Raw genomic sequence first — 19,873 nt, 5'->3', positions numbered from 1 at the left:
CAGAGCCAGGAGTAACCCCTGAGCATTACCGGGTGTGAACCAAAAAGACCAAAAAAAAAAAAAAAAACACTAGAATATATTAAGATGGAAGGTAAACTTTATTTTCCCTTTCCCATATCCCTCATTTTTCTACTGTGACACAGAAAAGAGAAATTAACTTATTGTAAGTGCTCAAAGAAATTAGAAACTAATCTAAGATGAAGTTTGATTATTTTGTTTTAGCAAGTTGTCTGGCAAATCTTCGCATGTGTTTATACTTTGTTTGAAAATACTTACCTCACAGTGCTCTCGATAAAGACTCTGCAGTGACTTGATATCCTCAAAGGTAGTACCATCTGGCAGAGAAGAGATTTCAACTTCTCCAAACTCTGGAAGTGCTCGAGATGCATCTGTTACCATGACAACACAACAGAAAAAAGCTATTGTGGATGGTGCCAATTGCAGATTAATGAGGGAAAATTTAAGAAGACTAAAAAGGAAAAAAATTTTAAAGGTCAGAGGTCCAAGGTACAAGAACTTTTCATATTAGTATACTGTGTAAAACTTAGCAACACTGTCAGCACAAGAAAACAGAGAGAATACTAAAAGTTTTATAGAAACAAAATTTTCACAGTAGCTATACTAAAAATAATATCACAGTGTCTCTCAATGTAAGACTCTTATCAGAAGAAAAGGATCTCAAGCTGGCTTAGTATTAATTTCAGTTTTTCTGATTACTATATTACTTAGGTATATAAAAAGGTAAGTAACTTTAAACTCATGATACTCAGACCCTTCTCATAATCATACAGTAGAGAAGTCAAAAAAGATACAACAAGAACTACAAAATAACATTAAACTTAAAAACATTATCTGATATGATGGATGATGTTATAGTCCTAAATTAAATCACCCCTTGAAACATGAATATCTTACTGACTCTTGGGGCACAGGATGCAGGGGATCTGACATGCCTTAACCAACACATTGTTCATGGTGTCTGGTTCTCCTATTACTAAGCTGTACAACTTTCCTCCATACAGAGCACTAGGTCATCATTCAGTCTTCTCTTAGGATGAAGGCTTAATGACGGCTCTTTGTTCTTCTCTCATTTGCTCTGGACAATTAATGCACTAACTATGGTGGCTGTCCTATCATAAATTCAGATACACTGGTGGAAATTAAAATTGCAGTAATGTGTTCATTCCAGAACTCTAGTAATCCAGAATATGCCTTCATATTCAAAAGAATTTTAGGTAGAATAAAAACACATAATGAAAAGAATTCTTATCAAGAGCTCAAGGGTCCAAGGAATATACCTGAAGTTTTAGTTTAAGGACTGCTACTGTTTTCAACTTCAGTAGCTATACTAACCCGGGCACCCATTTTGTTGTCTTTGTCAGAAAGTACACATAGAATAATATACATACGCACAGACACATACACACACAGACACACACACATTATCTGATAGTTTTCACTTATTTTGAAGTACCTTATGAAAATTATGCAATTTCATCTCTTAAAGAGTTGTCAATTAAAATTATAATTTTGCACTTTTGGCTGTGACAGGAATTATGTGTAATGTTAAAGTTCCAGTCTTAACTCCTTAAACAATAAAAACATGTATACCATCTGAAAACTATAAAAAATTGTTAAGTATTGTGTCGTATTTGGAATACTTTAAGTTTATAATTTTTTTTTACTAATCTTACTGAATATTTAACTTAACATTAAACTGAATACAAATTTAACTTTAACAGAGGAACTGAAAAATATTTTTGGCACCTGAAGTAACAACTAAGTAATAAACACAATTTTGATCAGAAAAGCCTGATTAATACCAAGTCTGAAAAACAATTTCATAGCAATGAGCTTTTAATTCATACACATTTGAAAGTCTCATGTACCCTGCATTTTTTTTAACAATTAGCTCTTTTGAAGACAAAGAGTAAAAGTGAACTAAACTGTTCACTGTGCATATTTCAGCACCAAAAAAAATTGGTGTAATTAACATTTGTAGTAGACATTGTACTTGAAGAAAGTACTACTATTATTCAATTGTTTTCAAAATCCTAGTAGCATCTATTAATATTATACCTTAACATACCTAAAAACTGTTGATGATGTTGGCTTTGGGCAATTACAGTTTGCTCAACAGATGTGCCTGTCTGTTGACCACTTCCTGTGAAACCATCTGCAACCCCATCCACTTTCTGCATAGGCTTGTACCTAAAAATATTAGATGGGAAAAAAACAAATAAACCAATTATTCCTTGCTTTTTTGGCTACACAAAATTTCCAAGGCATTCAATTTTAACCTATCTTCTTAAATGTCTTGTGATAATTATAGGATTGTTCCTTTAACAGTTTTAAAGTTGAGGTGAGAACATCTACACAATGGAATTCCTTGCAGCTGTTAGAAGAGATGAAGCAATGAAATTTGCTTATATATGGATAGACATGGAGAGTATTCATGCTAAGTGAAATGAGTCAGAAAGAGAGGGACAGACATAGAAGGACTGCACTCATATGTGGAGTATAAAATAATATCACATGAGGCTGACACCCAAGGACAGTAGATACAAGGGCCAGGAGGATTGCCCCATAGCTGAAAGCTTGCTTCATGAGCGGAGGGGAGAAGGCAGATGGAATAGAGAAGGGATCATAAGAAAATGATGGCTGGAGAAGCCAGTCAGGATGGGAGACACGTGCCGACAATAGATAATGGAACAAAAATGATGACCTCTCAGTGTCTGTGTTGCAAGCCATAATGCCCCAAAAGTAGAGAGAGAGTATGGGGAATATTGTCTCCCATGAAGGTAGGGAGAGGTTGGGAAAGGGGAGGGTATACCAGGGATATCGGTGGTGGGAAATGTGCATTGGTGGAGGGATGTATGTTTGATCATTGTGTGATTGTAACCCAAACATGAAAGCTTGTAAGTATCTCATGGTGATTCAAGTAAATTTTAAATAAATAAATAAATAAATGGAGAGGGAGTTAGAAGATCTTTCTTCCTTTTTTTTTCCTTTTTGCTTTTTGGGTCACACCCAGGGATGCACAGGGGTTACTCCTAGCTCTGCACTCAGGAGTTACCCCTGGCGGTGCTCAGGGGACCATATGGGATGCTGGGAATCGAACCCAGGTTGGCCGAGTGCAAGGCAAACGCCCTACCTGCTGTGCTATTGCTCCAGCCCCCAGAAGATCATTTTTTGATTCAGAAATTTACCTAAGAAATAAAAGTTATGAAACATTTCTTTGGATAGCAACAGAAAAGAAGTCCAAGATCATGGTTTTAAAACAGCTGGAACATAGCTTTAAATGACCTGTAGATTAGGAGAATAGTATTTTGAATACAGAGACCTTAATCTGAACTAAGACTCAAGTACTAGGATTTGAGGCATGTTGACAAATGACATTCATTTAAATATCTCCCAAATATATTTCAGTCACAAACTCTATACACTGAATTTTTCTTATTGCTTATCTCTTAAAACCTCTTATGCATCTGAACACATATTTATCTCCCTTGACTTCTATCCACATCTGCAAATATAAACATGATAAGGAACATCTTGCAGCAAAATATATGCTAGAATCCAGCTACAAACACAATTTACTAAATTTTAAAAAAGGACTCAAAATCGGTTGCATTTATGATTTTATCTTAGATGTTAGTCATTCAAACTTATGTACTTTTTATAAGACAAAGAAAATGTACATCAGCAGCATAGGCAAAAAGGAAAGAATACTTTGGAAATAAATACTATACCTATACAAATAAATCAATTACTAAAACAAAATGAAACAAAAAACCCAAATTTGACAAGTCTCTAATGATAAGCAGATACAAATTAAGAAATAAGAAGAAACTATAATTTAAAAATTTCATTTATTTAAAAGAGTAGGAAAATAAAACATGAGAAAATTAAGTTTTACAATAAATTTATTATTAGTTACTATCATTTTTATTCTTGAACTTTGCATTCCTTTTTTATTTATAATTATATTTGTAAAGAAAACCACCTAATATTCTCACTATCCAGATAACTGACTCTTACACTGTTGGCTTATTAAGACAACTACATCATTAATATGAGGTGACAGTGAATAACAATGTCACTTAATCATGCACGGCATATGCTAAAAATGCCTGCACTTTGACAAAGGATACGAATCAAATGGACCTAGTGGAACACTGCATAAACTGATGCTCAGGGTGCCTCAGAAAATGATTCAACCTAGAATACTATAAAAACTTAGACAAATTAAACTTGAAAAAAAGCAATCACTCCTAGCTATATCTATATTTATTTCTTGTGTACTATAATTTCACAAAGAACTATGAAAAGAAAAAATAAATTACAAAAAAGAACATACATCCCTTTACATATATGTATGACTAAGTAGCTTGAACACTTGGGTGAGGGAGTAGTTAACCATTATGTTCTAGAAGAAAGGTTTTATTTTTAGGAAATATATTTAGAGAACTATTTTATTCTCATTGGTCAATTCCAGATTTTATTTGATTTTGATTCCTTTTGTTTAGCTATGTAGTTTTATATCATTAATAAGATAGGTCAAATTGTTTAACATGCTTCAACGTGTCAAGTTTGGGATTCTCTGGGTTAAAAAGCAAAACACTTGAATAATTCAAATTCAAAAAGGAATTTTAATTATTAACCCTAGTGAAGAGATAATGGAAATAATACTTATAAATTTCAATTATTTTACATTTTAATATCACTGTCACTGTCATCCTGTTGCTCATCGATTTGCTCGAGTGGGCACCAGTGACGTCTCCATTGTGAGACTTGTTACTGTTTTTGGCATATCAAATATGTCATGGGTAGCTTGTCAGGCTCCGCTGTGCGGGCGAGATACTCTCAGTAGCTTGCCGGGCTCTCCGAGAGGAGGGGAGGAATGGAACCTGGGTCGGCCTGCATGCAAGGCAAAAACCCTACCCACTGTGCTATAATAATGACTAATAATAATAACAAAATGCACTGCATAAAAAACACTATTTGTATGTATACTACAATGTAAATAAAATGATATATCAATATTAGTTTGTAGGTGAAAAAGGAAATAAGCTGACAGATTTTGGAGAAACCATGCTTGTTCATAAAAACAAATTTAACAGAAATGAAGGGGAAGAAATATATATATACATATGTATATATGTATATATATAGCTAGGTCTGGAAAATGAGTTTTTCAAAAACTAGTGGTAAATGGATATCAAGGTGAATATTGGATTGAATGAATTAGGTAAGGATATGTAAGTGTATCTATTCTTTAATTTCCCTATCAGTATATAGCATCTCAAAGAATCCAACATTGCTGCCTCCTCAGAAAAAGTTCTTGCACAAGTTTGGGAAGGGTTTGTGCTATGAGGAATGATGTCAGGAAGAACAGAAATATGGTTCATACATAAAAGTAATATAAGTACAAATCTATAGAGTAAGAGATAATTTCCAGGCAGTGCTCATTTTTTCTTTTCTTGTTTTGTTCTATGAAATAAATCATGTTGTAGCATATCCAGAGCCTGTTGATTACTGTTGGATTAGTATTCAAAAGGAATCCACAGAACTATTAGACTGAAGAAAGCTACATTTTCATTTTCCTGAAGTCTGGTTCTAAGGAAATATTCCTATCCCTAGGACCATGGCAGAGAGCTGGATCTTCTGGAAGGAAGGAGATTAACAGGAAGCCAAGAAGAGTCATTAGAAAGCTAGCATTGATACTGTCTTATATTTTGAAAATAAAATATCAAATTGAGTAGTTTTTTAAAAATTTAAATAGCATTAAAAGTATCTAAATTAGTATTAAAAGCATTTGGGTAGCCTTCCAAAAATTTTAAATGTTAGGTTGGCCGAAGATCTGTCCACCAAAAATTTTGAGAATGGATCTTAGGAGTTTCTTATTTTAATAAGCATCTAAGACACTTCTTAGGTAGCCTATAACAGTTGTTCACAGGACCTCCTTGCCCTAATATAAATTCCTTCAGTTCAACGTTGAAGGACATTCAAATATTAATGACATCAAAAATTTTTAAGTTGTTAGTTTTCAACTTTTTCCTAGTAAACTATATTTGGAGTATAGTAGTAGCTTTGAATAGAGGACATAAATTAATGCTCATGGTAATATATTTTATCACCAACTGGCTTCAATATACATCAATTTACTATTTTAGAGCATTTATGATGGGTCCAACACAGTAGGGATATGGTTTCTAAAAGCCTGTGTATAAACAAAATTTTTACAAGATAAGAAATAGTCTATTGAATTATATGATAGTGCAGAAATGTATTAGCTATTTTCAATTGGCCTTTTAGTCAGGACATATCTTTTAAATTTCCTACATGTGTACCATCTTAATAAAAAATCATCATTTAAATGGTAAATTTTAAAAACAGGAGAGAGCTACTGAAAAAAAAATCCTTGCCAAATCCTTCAGAAAACGGAAGTCTTCAGTTTTTGAGGGTATTCTACTGTATCTTAATTTACTTCATAAATTCATTACTTTTAGATTAAGCTTTTTTAAACCAGATTCATACTGTTTATGAGTTGTGGGTGTACTGAGAAAGACCTGTGCTATATCAAATGAAGAAACAGCTCTTGGTTTCAAAATTAATAAGAGACAAATGATAATTTTAACAGCTTGCAACTCCATGGGCAATCAGAGCTGAAGTTGTTAATGATTAAGAAATCAAAGAAACTGTAATGCTTTAATAGCTAAGTGTTCTCATGAATCCTATCACTAACAAAGAAAACTTGGAAAATTATTAGGCATCTTCCCTCATGGGGTTAGTTAAAGCTGTTATTTAGAACTTGGACAGCTGTAACTTTACTGTAAAATAATGTCTAATTTTGTCAATAATCTCACATGTACAGGCACTGAAGGAATTTAAGGAGAGGCTAAGAATGGTATATACTAACAATTATGTTCAACTAATAGTATCAAATGGAAGAAATTTCCAACATAATAATGAAGTATCTGAAAAAGCACCTTTGAAGCAGGTGGAAAACACACATGCAAAATCCGAACTCTACAGGCAAATACATTCATTATTATGCCCATAACCCTAGGAAGTACATAATCATTTGATTTGCATGAACAAATCTAATTACTTAACTTATAAATGAGAAACCATGTCAGAATTTTCTACCAGAATATTGAGATTACTTTTGGAAAAACAGTTCCAAATAAAGTCTTCAGTTGACCTGAGGTCTGAAATAAATATAATAATATAAACATGGACATACTGAAAGAAAATAGTGAAGGTAAAGACTTCCAATCTTTTAGAACAGTACTGACTCCTTGAGGTCACGCTAGGCATGTCTATGTCTAAATGATTTCTAAGATCAGTCCTGCCAGTTAATGAGAGTTAACTCTATCTTTACAATTCTTGTTGGTAACTTTTTGAGTATTTATCTCTTTACTAGTTTTCCATTTATAAAATTGGGTAAGGAGAGGAGAAAACATTGTATTCACTGAGGTATTAATATTAATTACAGCTATAATAAAAAATTTGGGAAAAGTAGGGTAAGGTGTATGTTAACAATGTTTGCTAAAATAGCTGTAAATTACTCACTCAATTAACATATTCATGGAGCACTGATAATTGTATAGAATTGGTATATGCTTGCTAAGATATGTATGACAGTTCTTCCAACTATAGCTGGCCATTTCTGTAATACTAATTCTAGAAAGAAGTACGACCTCTCCCCCTCCCCCCATCTGCATGAATGGCAATCTTGCTAGCAGAGAAATTGCCCAGCTCCACAACTAATCTCAAAAAAAAAAACAAAAACCCATGATGTTGCCAAATATTTCCAGTTGGATGGATCCTAGCTAAAACTCTGGGACATTCTTAGAACAGAGGCAGGCATATTCCCCTTTCTACCTGAAGGTACAGTAATGCACCGCCTCACCGAACACCCTCCAACATAGGAACAGTCCAGTTTTACAACTGAGCCTCATCAAGCTGCCAAGTCACTAAATTGTTCCAGCTTCATAGATCCTGGACTGCAAATGTGGCTGCAGGACACCTTCAAATTTCACCAGACTGTCAGCCCAGTGAATATATAGGAAAGTTGTGTAGAAGACTGCCAAGCTTAATAAGTGAAAACAATAATACAAAAGGCAAAACTTGTATCAACCAGCCCAAAAAAACCTCAGACAATAACTCCAGTAACACCATTATGAGATATAACAATACCACAAACTGAGTTTTATTTATCTAAGTTTTGATAATTCCACTTGCCTTTTATTATAATAATATGAATTAAATTTGTTTGTGCCTGGTAAGGGTACAGCAGGCTGAGATGGCGGGTAGGAAACTGGGGATGCTGGTTGAGAGAAGATCATATTGGTGGTGAATTGGTATTGGAACATTTAATGCCTGAAACAACTGTATTATGAGTAACTTGGTAAATCATGGTACTTTATTAAAACTTAAAAAGAAATTTGCCTGAGTATGTTTCTGTTTGGGTTACTATACATCCTTTAGGTAAAATTCTTTAAAGAGGATTGGGTACTAGTTCTATTTGTTACATATTCTAGTTTTACTTAGAAAGTCTAGGGAAAGCATTTGGCTCTATTTTACCCCTTTTGTCTAGAGTTGGAAGAAAAATTAAACTTATATGTGTTAACACTTTGTATGTGCTACTTTAAGTATGAACAATACGGACTGAAGAGAATAAAGAGGGCAAATTGCTTGCCTTACATGCAGCTGAATTGGTTTGATCCTGGGCATCCCATATAGTCCCCTGAGACTGCTAGGAGTGATCCCTAAGCATAGACCCAGGAGTAAGTCTTGAGTATAGCTAGGTGTGTCCTAAAAACCAAAAGAATAAAAATTCTTTTAAAAACAATACACTGCAACAAAAATCAGTATAGAGCTAAAATTAAATGATCTATTTTTCTTTTTCTTTTTTTTTTTTTTTTTGCTTTTTGGGTCACACCTAGCGATGCACAGGGGTTACTCCTGGCTTTGCATTCAGGAATTACTCCTGGCGGTGCTCAGAGGACCTTATGGGATGCTGGGAATTGAACCTGGGTTGGCTGCGTGCAAGACAAACGCCCTACCCGCTGTGCTATCGCTCCAGCCCCGATCTATTTTTCTATAATAAAATCTGAACTTATTTATTGTTGACGTTAAAATAAGCAAATTAGTTCATGAGTAAATTTCACTGAAACTTAGAATATACTTCATTTAACTCAAAATTATTTTATGTGACATATTTTCAACTGAAGGGTTTTCTTCTGGGGATGGGGGTGGGGGAGTGGGATGGTCACACCGGCGATGCTCAGGCGTTATTCCTGGTTCTGCATTTAGGAATTACTCCTGGCAACGCTTGGGGAATCACATGGGATGCAGTGCTTGGGGAATCTTATGAGATGCTGATATCAAACCCTGGGCACTTTACATGTAAGGCAAGTGCCCAGCCCACTGTACTACCTCTCCAGGCCCTCAACTGAAGGTATTAAAAAAAAAAAAACTCAACTATTACAAATTCTCCTGTTTTCCTTAAGGAGAGAAAATAAGTTACTTCCTCTTAATAAGTTATAATGTCATCAATATGCAAAAGTTATTAAACTTTGTTAGAATATATTTTAGCCACCAAAGTGATACTCAAAAAGCCTTTTAGATTGCCTAGCTCTGTTTGTCTCCACTATGTGCACAGACTGCTATGTTTAATAACCAAAAGTAAATAGAAGGTCTTGTCCAATTAAATTTTCTCTCATCAACTGTTACATCTCATTATAACGTATGAATTAAATGGTTCTAATATTCTCCTTTGTTTTAGGTAAATGGCTTGAAGGTGGCTTTACTTTTTCAATTAAGCTAGAAGGCTAGGTAAAGTGACACCTGTTTTTTCAATTAGAAGCTGTTTCTATTTCCAGAGTCATGGCTATGTTCTGTATAGTGGCTGAGCTGGAAATCTATTTTATAGCTAAGTGGAAATTTCTTCTACTGCCCCATCAAATTTTCAAATAAAATACCATATAAAAACTACAATGCTGTATGAAACAATGATCATTATAATTATCAACTACTATGATTCCAAACTGACGTCTAAGACTTTACTTTTATTTGGTTAAATAATCACTGCATATGCTTGAATTTTCTTATTATAAGAACATATGAGGGTAGACAGAGGCTAGCATACATCAAAAAGAATAAGAACAGGGGCTGGAACAATAGCACAGCGGATAGGGCGTTTGCCTTGCATGCAGCTGACCCAGGTTCGATTCCCAGCATCCCATATGGTCCCCTGAGCACCGCCAGGAGTAATTCCTGAGTGCAGAGTCAGGAGTAACACCTGTGCATAGGCAGGTGTGACCCAAAAAAAGCAAAAAAAAAGAATAAGTACAATCAGTGCTGATACAGATGAGGGGAGAATTTCTTAACTGAAAGAAGAAAGTCATTGTTGGTGGGAATATCAACTGGTCCAATCTTTTTATAAAACAATATGGGCATTCTTCAAAAACCTAAAAACTGAGCTTCCATACGACCCAGCAATACCACTCCTGGGAATATACCCTAGGGGCCCAAAAACATAATGCAGAAAAGCCATCTGCACTTCTGTGTTCACTGTAACACTATAAACAATAGCCAGAATCTGGAAACAACTCGAGGGCCTCAAAACAGATGACTGGATAAAGAAATTATGGTACATCAACAGGAAGAAATCACACTATTAAACGTATACGCACCTACTGAAGGACCAGCTAAATACCTAAAAGAACTCCTAACAGAATTTAAGGAGAACATAACTAGCACCACGATAGTAGTAGGAGACTTCAACACTGCTTTATCACCTCTGGACAGATCGACAAAAACAACACCCAGCAAGGAAACAATGGCTCTGAAGGAAGAAATGGAAGAGACAGGGCTAATAAACCTATACAGGGCTATACACCCCAAAAAGAAAGAATACACATTCTTTTCCAGCGCACATGGATCATTTTCCAAAATAGACCATGTTCTGGGTCACAAATTATACCTTAATAGAATCGGGAAGATAGAAATTGTATCAACTATCTTCTCAGACCATGATGCACTGAAGATGGAAGTTAATCACGAACAGATGCGGAGAACCAAATCAAACACTTGGAAATTAAACAGCTCACTATTGAACAACGAGTGGGTCACGAAGGAAATCAAGGAAGAAATCAAGAGATACCTCAAAACAAATGAGAATGAAGACACAAACTACCAGAACCTATGGGACGCAGCTAAAGCTGTGTTAAGGGGAAAATTTATAGCTCTGCAAGCTTTCCTCAGAAAGGAAGAAAGGGCTTATATTGATAGCTTGACTTCGCAGCTCAAGATCTTAGAAGAGGACCAGCAAAAGGAACCCAAAGCAGATCGAAGGAAAGAAATAATAAAACTTAAGAGCAGAAATTAACGATATGGAAACCCGAAAAACAATCTGAAAGATCAATGAAACAAAGAGCTGGTTCTTCGAGAAAATAAATAAGATTGATAAACCGCTAGCAAGACTCACAAAGAAAGAAAGAGAGAAAACCCTAATAAATCGAATCAGAAATGAAAAGGGGGACATCACAACAGAAACCAATGAGATTCAAAAAATCATCAGAGACTACTTTGAAAGTCTGTATGCCACAAAACAAGAGAACCTAAAAGAAATGGACGAATTCCTTGATTCCTATAATCTCCCAAGACTGAACCAAGAAGACCTGAAATACCTGAAAAGGCCCATAAATATCAAGGAACTCGAAACTGTAATCAAAAGTCTACCCAAAAACAAAAGCCCAGGTCCAGACGGATTCACTGGCGAATTCTTCCAAACATTTAAAGAAGACTTGTTGCCAGTTCTCCTCAAGCTTTTCCAGGAAATCGAAAAGACAGGAACCCTTCCGAACAGTTTCTACGAGGCACATATCTCCCCAATACCAAAAGCAAACAAAGACACCACTAACAAAGAAAACTATAGACCAATATTCTTGATGAACACCGATGCGAAGATCCTCAACAAAATACTAGCAAATAGAATCCAACAACTCATCAAAAAGATCATACACCATGACCAAGTGGGATTCATCCCAGGGATGCAAGGATGGTTTAACATTCGGAAATCAATCAACATAATCCATCATATCAACAAAAGTAAAGACAAAAACCATATGATCATATCAATAGATGCAGAGAAAGCATTTGACAAGATCCAACACTCATTCATGATAAAAACTCTCACCAAAATGGGTTTTGGAGGAACTTTCCTCAAGATAGTCAAAGCCATCTATCACGAACCTATGGCAAGCATTATAATCAATGCAGAAAAACTAAGGGCCTTCCCTCTAAGATCAGGGACAAGACAAGGATACCCACTCTCACCACTTCTCTTTAATATAGTACTCAAAGTAGTAGCAATAGCCATCAGACAAGAAAAAGATATTAAGGGGATTCAGATTGGAAAGGAAGAAATCAAGCTCTCACTATTCGCAGACGATATGATACTATACCTAGAGAAGCCTAAAAGTTCTAGTAAGAAACTCTTAGAAACAATTGACCTGTACAGTAAAGTAGCAGGCTATAAAATCAATACCCAAAAATCCATGGCCTTCCTATATGCAAACAATGAGACAGAGGAAAGGGACATGAAAAAAGCAATCCCATTCACAATCGTGCCCCAGAAAATCAAATACCTCGGAATCAGCTTAACTAAAGAAGTAAAGGACCTCTACAAAGAAAACTATAAAACGCTACTCCATGAAATAAAAGTGGATATGAGAAAATGGAAACATATCCTCTGCTCATGGATAGGGAGAATAAACATTGTCAAAATGGCAATACTCCCCAAAGCATTATACAGATTCAACGCGATCCCTATAAGGATACCAATGTCATTCTTCAAAGAAATGGATCAAGCAATCCTGAAATTTATATGGAACAATAAATGCCCACGGATAGCTAAGACAATTCTTGGGAAAAAGATGATGGGAGGCATCATCCTCCCCAACCTTAAACTCTACTACAAAGCGGTAACAATTAAAACAGTATGGTACTGGAACAAAGGCAGAGCCAAAGACCAATGGAACGAGTGGAATACCCCTCCAAACAACCTCTAATGTATGATCATCTAATCTTTGATAAGGGAGCAAGAGATGTGAAGTGGAGCAAGGAAAGCTCCACTTTAACAAATGGTACTGGCACAACTGGACAACCACATGCAAAAGAATGGGCTTAGACCTGGACCTGACACCATGCACAAAAGTCAGATTAAAATGGATTAAAGACCTCAACATCAGACCACAAACCATAAGGTACAATGAAGACAAGGTCGGCAAAACCCTCCACGATATTGAAGATAAAGGTATCTTCAAAGATGACATGGAACTAAGCAATCTAGTAGAAACAGAGATCAACAAATGGGACTACATTAAACTAAAAAGCTTCTGTACTGCAAAAGACACAGTGACCAGAATACAAAGACTATCTACAGAATGGGAAAGGATATTTACACAATACCCATCAGATAGGGGGTTGATATCAATGGTATATAAAGCATTGGCTGAGCTCTACAAGAAAACATCCAACCCCATCAAAAAATGGGGCGAAGAAATGAACAGAAACTTTCCCAAGGAAGAGATACGAATGGCCAAAAGGCACATGAAAAAGTGTTCTACATCACTAATCATCAGAGAGATGCAGATCAAAACAACCACGAGATACCACCTCACACCACAGAGACTAGCACACATTCAAAAGAACAAAAGCAACCGTTGTTGGAGAGGACGTGGGGAGAAAGGGACCCTTCTACACTGCTGGTGGGAATGCTGACTAGTTCAGCCCTTTTGGAAAACAATATGGACCATTCTCAAAAAACTAGAGGTTGAACTCCCATTTGACCCAGCAATACCACTGCTGGGAATATATCCAAGAGAAGAAAAAAGTATAGTTGAAATGACATCTGTACTTATATGTTCATCGCAGCACTGTTTACAATAGCCAGAATCTGGAAAAAACCCAAGTGCCCTAGAACAGATGACTGGTTGAAGAAACTTTGGCACATCTATACAATGGAATACTATGCAGCTGTTAGAAAAAAATGAGGTCATGAAGTTTGCATATAAGTGGATCAGCATGGAAAGTATCATGCTAAATGAAATGAGTCAGAAAGAGAGAGACAGACATAGAATGATTGCACTCATCTGTGGAATATAGAATAATAGACTAGGAAACTAACACCTAAGAATAGTAGAAATAAGTACCAGGAGGTTGTCTCCATGGCTTGGAGGCTGGTCTCTCATTCTGGGCAACTCAGAGAATGGAACACCAAGAAAAATGTGATTGGAGGTCATGCAGGGGAAGGGTGATGCGTGCCAAATGTAGGCTAGAGAATGAACACAATGGCCATTCAACACCTTTATTGCAAACCACAACACCTAATCAGAGAGAGAGAACAAAAGGGAATACCCTGCCATAGTGGCAGTGTGGGGTGAGGGGAGACGGGACTGGGGAGGGTGGGAGAGATGCTGGGTTTACTGGTGGTGGAGAATGGGCACTGGTGAAGGGATGGGCTCTTGAAATCTGTATGGGGGAAGCATGAGCACAAAAATGTATAAATCTGTAACTGTACCCTCACGCTGACTCACTAAAAATAAATAAAGTATTAAAAAAAAAGAAATTATGGTACATCTACAGGATAGAATACTAAGCAGCTGCAAAAATAATAAGTCATGAAATTTGCTCACAAATGGATTTACACATAGAGTATCATGCTGAGTGAAATGAGTCTGAAGGAGAGGGGCAGGCATATTACTGCACTTATTTGTGAGATATAAAAAAAAAACAACATAGTATGAGACTAATACCCAAGGACAGTAGAAACAAAACCTGGGAGAACTGGTCTATGTTTGGAAGCTTGCTACCAGTGGGGGTGGGCTGGGAGGGCAGAGAAGGGAACACTATGACAATAATAGTTGGAAATGATCATTCTCAACAAGAACTGAGTGCTGAAAGGAGTTAATGGGATATACATTATAACCTTTCAGTACCTATATTGCAAACCCCACAATTCCCAATAGAGGTGTGGGAGGGAGAGGGAGAGGGATAAGAGAGAGAGAGTCTGTTAAAGAGGCAGGCTGGGTTGGGGTAGTGAGAGGGAAACTGGTGACATTGGTGGTAGGGAGTTTACACTGAAGATCAGTTGCTGGAACATTGTATGATTAAAATTCATCATGAACAACTTTGTAACTGTGTATCGCGTGGTGCTTCAATAATAAATTTAAAAAATAAAGAATGAGGGCTAGAGAGATAGTACAGGGTTAAGGTATTTGCCGTGTATACAGCTGATCTGGTTCCATCCCCTGTATACATGGTCGGTCCCCTTAGCACCACTAGGAATAATCTGTGAATACATACATAGCCAGGAGCAGTCCCAGAGTACTACTGGGTGTGCTCCAAATGCCACACCCACTACTAAAATGAAAGAACATGTAAGAGGTTAAATTTACACTAAGAAAGATGAATATATAGAACCCTAGGCATTTAAACAACTTGAATTTTGGGAATGTTAAATATTAATAAAGTAATTATTATTTTTTTTTGCTTTTTGGGTCACACCTGGCAATGCACAGGGGTTACTCCTGGCTCTGCACTCAGGAATTACTCCTGGCGGTGCTCAGGGACGATATGGGATGCTGGGACTCAAACCTGGGTCAGCCGCGTGCAAGGCAAACACCCTACCCATGGTGCTATCGCTCTAGCCCCCAGTAAAATAATTATTGACTGAATATATAAAACATATTTATAACATCAAAATATTTTATAAATGAAATTAAATGCTCATAGAGTGTGAGTCCTCCACCCCTCTCGGAGAGCCCGGCAAGCTACTGAGAATATCTCGCCCGCACGGCAGAGCCTGGCAAGATACCCATGGCATATTTGATATGCCAAAAACAGTAACAAGTCTCACAATAAAGATGTCACTGGTGCCCGCTCGAGCAAATCGATGAGCAACACGATGACAGTGACAGTGATAGAATATACTATGAAATTTATTTATAAATATACTCATTTAAACATATTAAAACATAAAATATTAAATCTATTAAATCTATATTATAACTTTATGCTTATATGTGAAAAATAATGGCAGGCTTTTAAATTAATTCTAATATATTTGTAGAGCGATAGCACAGCGGTTGGGCTTTTGCCTTTCACGCTGCCACCCGTGTTCAATTCCTCCGCCCCTCTTGGAGAGACTGGCAAGCTACTGAGTATGGAGCCCATATGGCAGAGCCTGACAAGCTACCCGTACGTATTGGATATGCCCAAAACAGTAACAATAAGTCTCTTAATAAGAGACGTTACTGGTGCCCGCTCGAACAAATCGATGAACAATGGGATGACAGTGACAGTGATATTTGTAGAATCACTTGAGTTTTGGAATAATCTTATTTTATTTAAAACTTTTTATTCATGGGGCTGGAGTGATAGCACAGCGGGTAGGGCGTTTGCCTTGCACCTGGCTGACCCGGGTTCAAATCCCAGCATCCCATATGGTCCCCTGAGCACTGCCAGGGGTGATTCCCGAGTGCATGAGCCAGGAGTGAGCCCTGTGCATTGCTGGGTGTGACCCCCCAAAAAAATAAAATAAATAAAACTTTTTATTCACATTTTGAATCTAAAATATTAATAAAAATTTAAAACTTTATTTTAAATTATTTAAAAATTTTTAAAGTTGAGAATTATCTTTTATAAGTTACAAAGACAAATTATTCAAAACTACCTTTTCATTGTTTTGAACATGAACACTTTTTGTTTGCTTATTTTTGGGCCACACCTGGTGATGCTCAGGATTTACTCCTGGCTCTACAGCAGGAATTACTACAGATGTACTCAGATAATATATGGGATGCCGGGATTAAACCTGGGTTAGCCATGTGCGGGGCAGACTCCCTGTCTGCTGTACTATTGCTCCATCTGGAAAATACTCTTAACTGTTACATCCGTACCTAGGGAGATAAATGTTCTCTCAAGTCCAAGTATTTTTTGCAAATAGGGTAATTGGCTTCAGTTTAAACCTGTCAATGCTGCCAATCGATAGAATCCTTCAGAGAAAAACAGAAACCTTCTCTCTTACAAATCCCGATGTGGGCTCATTACATTAAAAGCACTTAGCACTACAATTAGTGAGCAAATTTCGTTCCAAAAGAAACAGTTCAAGATCCAGACTTTCATCAGTAAAAAAACAAAGTTTCAGAATGTCTTTGTTTTTTTGTAATCTAATGTGAAAACAAATACGTATGAAACAAAGTTAGCATAATTTATTAGCATTACTGATAACTTTATATTACTTCTTAAAATGTCCATACTACTGTGATATTATTACTATGTTGATCACTATGTTAAGGTTATCTGCAGGGAAGGGTTTGTGGACCACTAACCTTTCCAGTTCTAGAATCAATTTCAAAAGTAAACTTCCGAGAGCCTTGCTTACCTAAGACATTTTTATTTAAAAATATCCCCTAAAATGCTCAATGAAAACTTGGCTAAGATTCTTTGCAAGTCCCTGGAAAAGCAGCTATCAGCTGTGTTAGATGCAATTTATCAAGGTTTTTGTTCATATTTAAGTTTTTAATTAATATTTTTTCTTCTTTCTCTTGCAGGTCTATACCTTTTTGTTTGTTTGTTTGGGGCTTAGTCCTAGCCCTGAGCTTAGGGATCAGTCCTGGCAGTGTTTGTGGGACTGAATGGATTGCCAGGGACTGAACCCTGGACAGCCATGTGCAAGACAAGCACCTTACTCATTATACTATCTCACCAGCCCCTCATATTTTTTTTTATCTCACCATCATCTTCACTGTGCAGTACTTCTTTGCAGAAATTCAGAGACCACACCAGAGAGTAAAATTCATATTACCACTAATATATATATATACACACATATATATATCATATATATCACTGTCACGACAGAGCCTGGCAAGCTACCCGTGGTGTATTCGATATGCCAAAAACAGTAACGATAGATCTCATTCCCCTGATCCTGAAAGAGCCTCCAATCATTGGGAAAGACGAGTAAGAGAGGCTGCTAAGACCTCAGGGCTGAGTGTAATAGAGACATTACTGGTGCCTGCTCGAGTCAATCGACGAACAACGGGATAATAGTGACAGTGATATCACTGTATCACTGTCATCCTGTTGCTCATCGATTTGTTCGAGCGGGCACCAGTAACATCTCCATTGTGAGATTTGTTGTTACTGTTTTTGGCATATCGAATATGCCACGGGTAGCTTGCCAAACTCTGCCTTGTGGGTGAGATACTCTCGGTAGCTTGTTGGGCTCTCTGAGAGGGGTTGAGGAATCGAACCTGGGTCGGCCGCGTGCAAAGCAAACGCCCTACCCACTGTGCTACTGCTCCAGCCCATAATCTATATTTATATATATATGTGCAATATATATATAAATAGAATCCAGGACATATTATATAACTCATACAAGCATTATCTTTTACAGCAAAAGTTACTGCTCTATTGTTTATTATTGTTAAGCTCTTCCTAGTCTTTGTTGGCTATAAACAGATACTAGAGGTCAGTAATTTTAAAGAAACACTGAACACCTATGAATTACAAAATTTTAATCCCTGCGAAAACTATTTATAATGGATGATCATGGGACTGACTCTTCAATATGGAACACTCGCACTAGAAATGAGGACTGTGGTAAAAACACTTAAGTATCTTTATCTCTTGTTTCTTATTTAATATGTCTTGCCCCAAAGCAAAGTGCAATTTCTATAGAAAACATTGGAATATTTCACTGTTTTGCTTCAAACATTGAGAATCAAAGCTATTTTTGTACAAGGAACAAGTTTATTACAAGCGTTATATATAAATTCCTTAATATGTGATACAGATTACTTTAAAATTTTTATGTATCAGGATTGAATAGATATTGGACAGTGGGTCAGGCCCTTGCCTTGCATGCAGCTGACTGGGGTTCAATCGCTGGCACCCATATAGTACCCCGAGTCTCATCAGGAGTAATCCCTGAGCATAGAATCAGGAGAAAGCCCTTAGTATCACTGGGTGTGGCCCCCCAACCACAAATAAAATAAAAATAAAAATTTTATTTCTCACTAAACTACTCACAAGCCTCTTCTTCATTCTCCTCCTGAAATACTAACCTCATCAATTCTCTGGACCCTTTACCAGAAACATCATAGACTTTACCCATAGATGCTTTTTCTCTACATGATTCCCTCTGAACGTACCTTGCTTTTCTCAGTATTTCTAAGTCTTTACTTCGAGCACTTTCTCTACATAACACCCTTACCCTCCTTCTCTCAAAGGGTTTAGTGAAGTTCTTCTATATTTCAATAGTTCTTTACATTTCTCTAATTAAATTATTTTTAAAAATTCCCATGAACTTCCCCTTCTGTTTAATTTATTTTTTATTGTCCTGAAATGGAGTCAGGGAACCATACAGAGAGGGCTTTTTAACACCAAATCATATCCTGATGCAGCCATACCTTCCAACCACCTTTTCAATTTCTAACTCCTCAAAGGTAAGCATGAGTCTTACATCTGCACACAACAATCAGCACTTATTAGAGACCTACTAAGTGTTCGTAGACTAAACCCACAAACAAGTTTCTTTCTGCAGCAGTGACTTAGATCTAATGCTTCTGACTATGCTCCTACAGATGAAGAGATCTGGTCACAGTATGAATTATTCCAGACAAGCCAATTAAGCAGATTAAAAACTTAGATCATATAAGTAATTATGTTCCTCCTCTCTTCTACTTAATTATGACTTCTTAAATGAAAAAAAAATACAATTACTGTGATAGCTATGCTATACTAGCAAAGAGGGAAGGATTTTTATTTTATTTTTTTTCAAAATGTG

General features: G+C 36.5%; 1 protein-coding gene across 7 annotated transcripts in view; it reads right to left on the bottom strand.

Annotated features, from left to right (window-relative positions):
• The window catches only part of RFX3 (regulatory factor X3), a 333,475-nt gene that overhangs the window by 62,346 nt on the left and 251,256 nt on the right, over positions 1–19,873 (bottom strand). For all 7 annotated transcript variants that reach the window (XM_055144130.1, XM_055144135.1, XM_055144140.1 and 4 more), the window contains 2 exons: positions 2,090–2,211; positions 277–389 (listed from right to left, as the gene is read on the bottom strand). In XM_055144130.1, coding sequence (XP_055000105.1) covers positions 277–389; positions 2,090–2,211 — 235 coding nt within the window. The remainder of the gene's footprint in view (positions 1–276; positions 390–2,089; positions 2,212–19,873) is intronic.

This window comes from Sorex araneus, chromosome 1 (assembly GCF_027595985.1).
Source record: "Sorex araneus isolate mSorAra2 chromosome 1, mSorAra2.pri, whole genome shotgun sequence".
In the NCBI taxonomy this organism is placed as follows: domain Eukaryota; kingdom Metazoa; phylum Chordata; class Mammalia; order Eulipotyphla; family Soricidae; genus Sorex; species Sorex araneus.
This window is presented reverse-complemented; position numbering and strand designations above follow the sequence as displayed.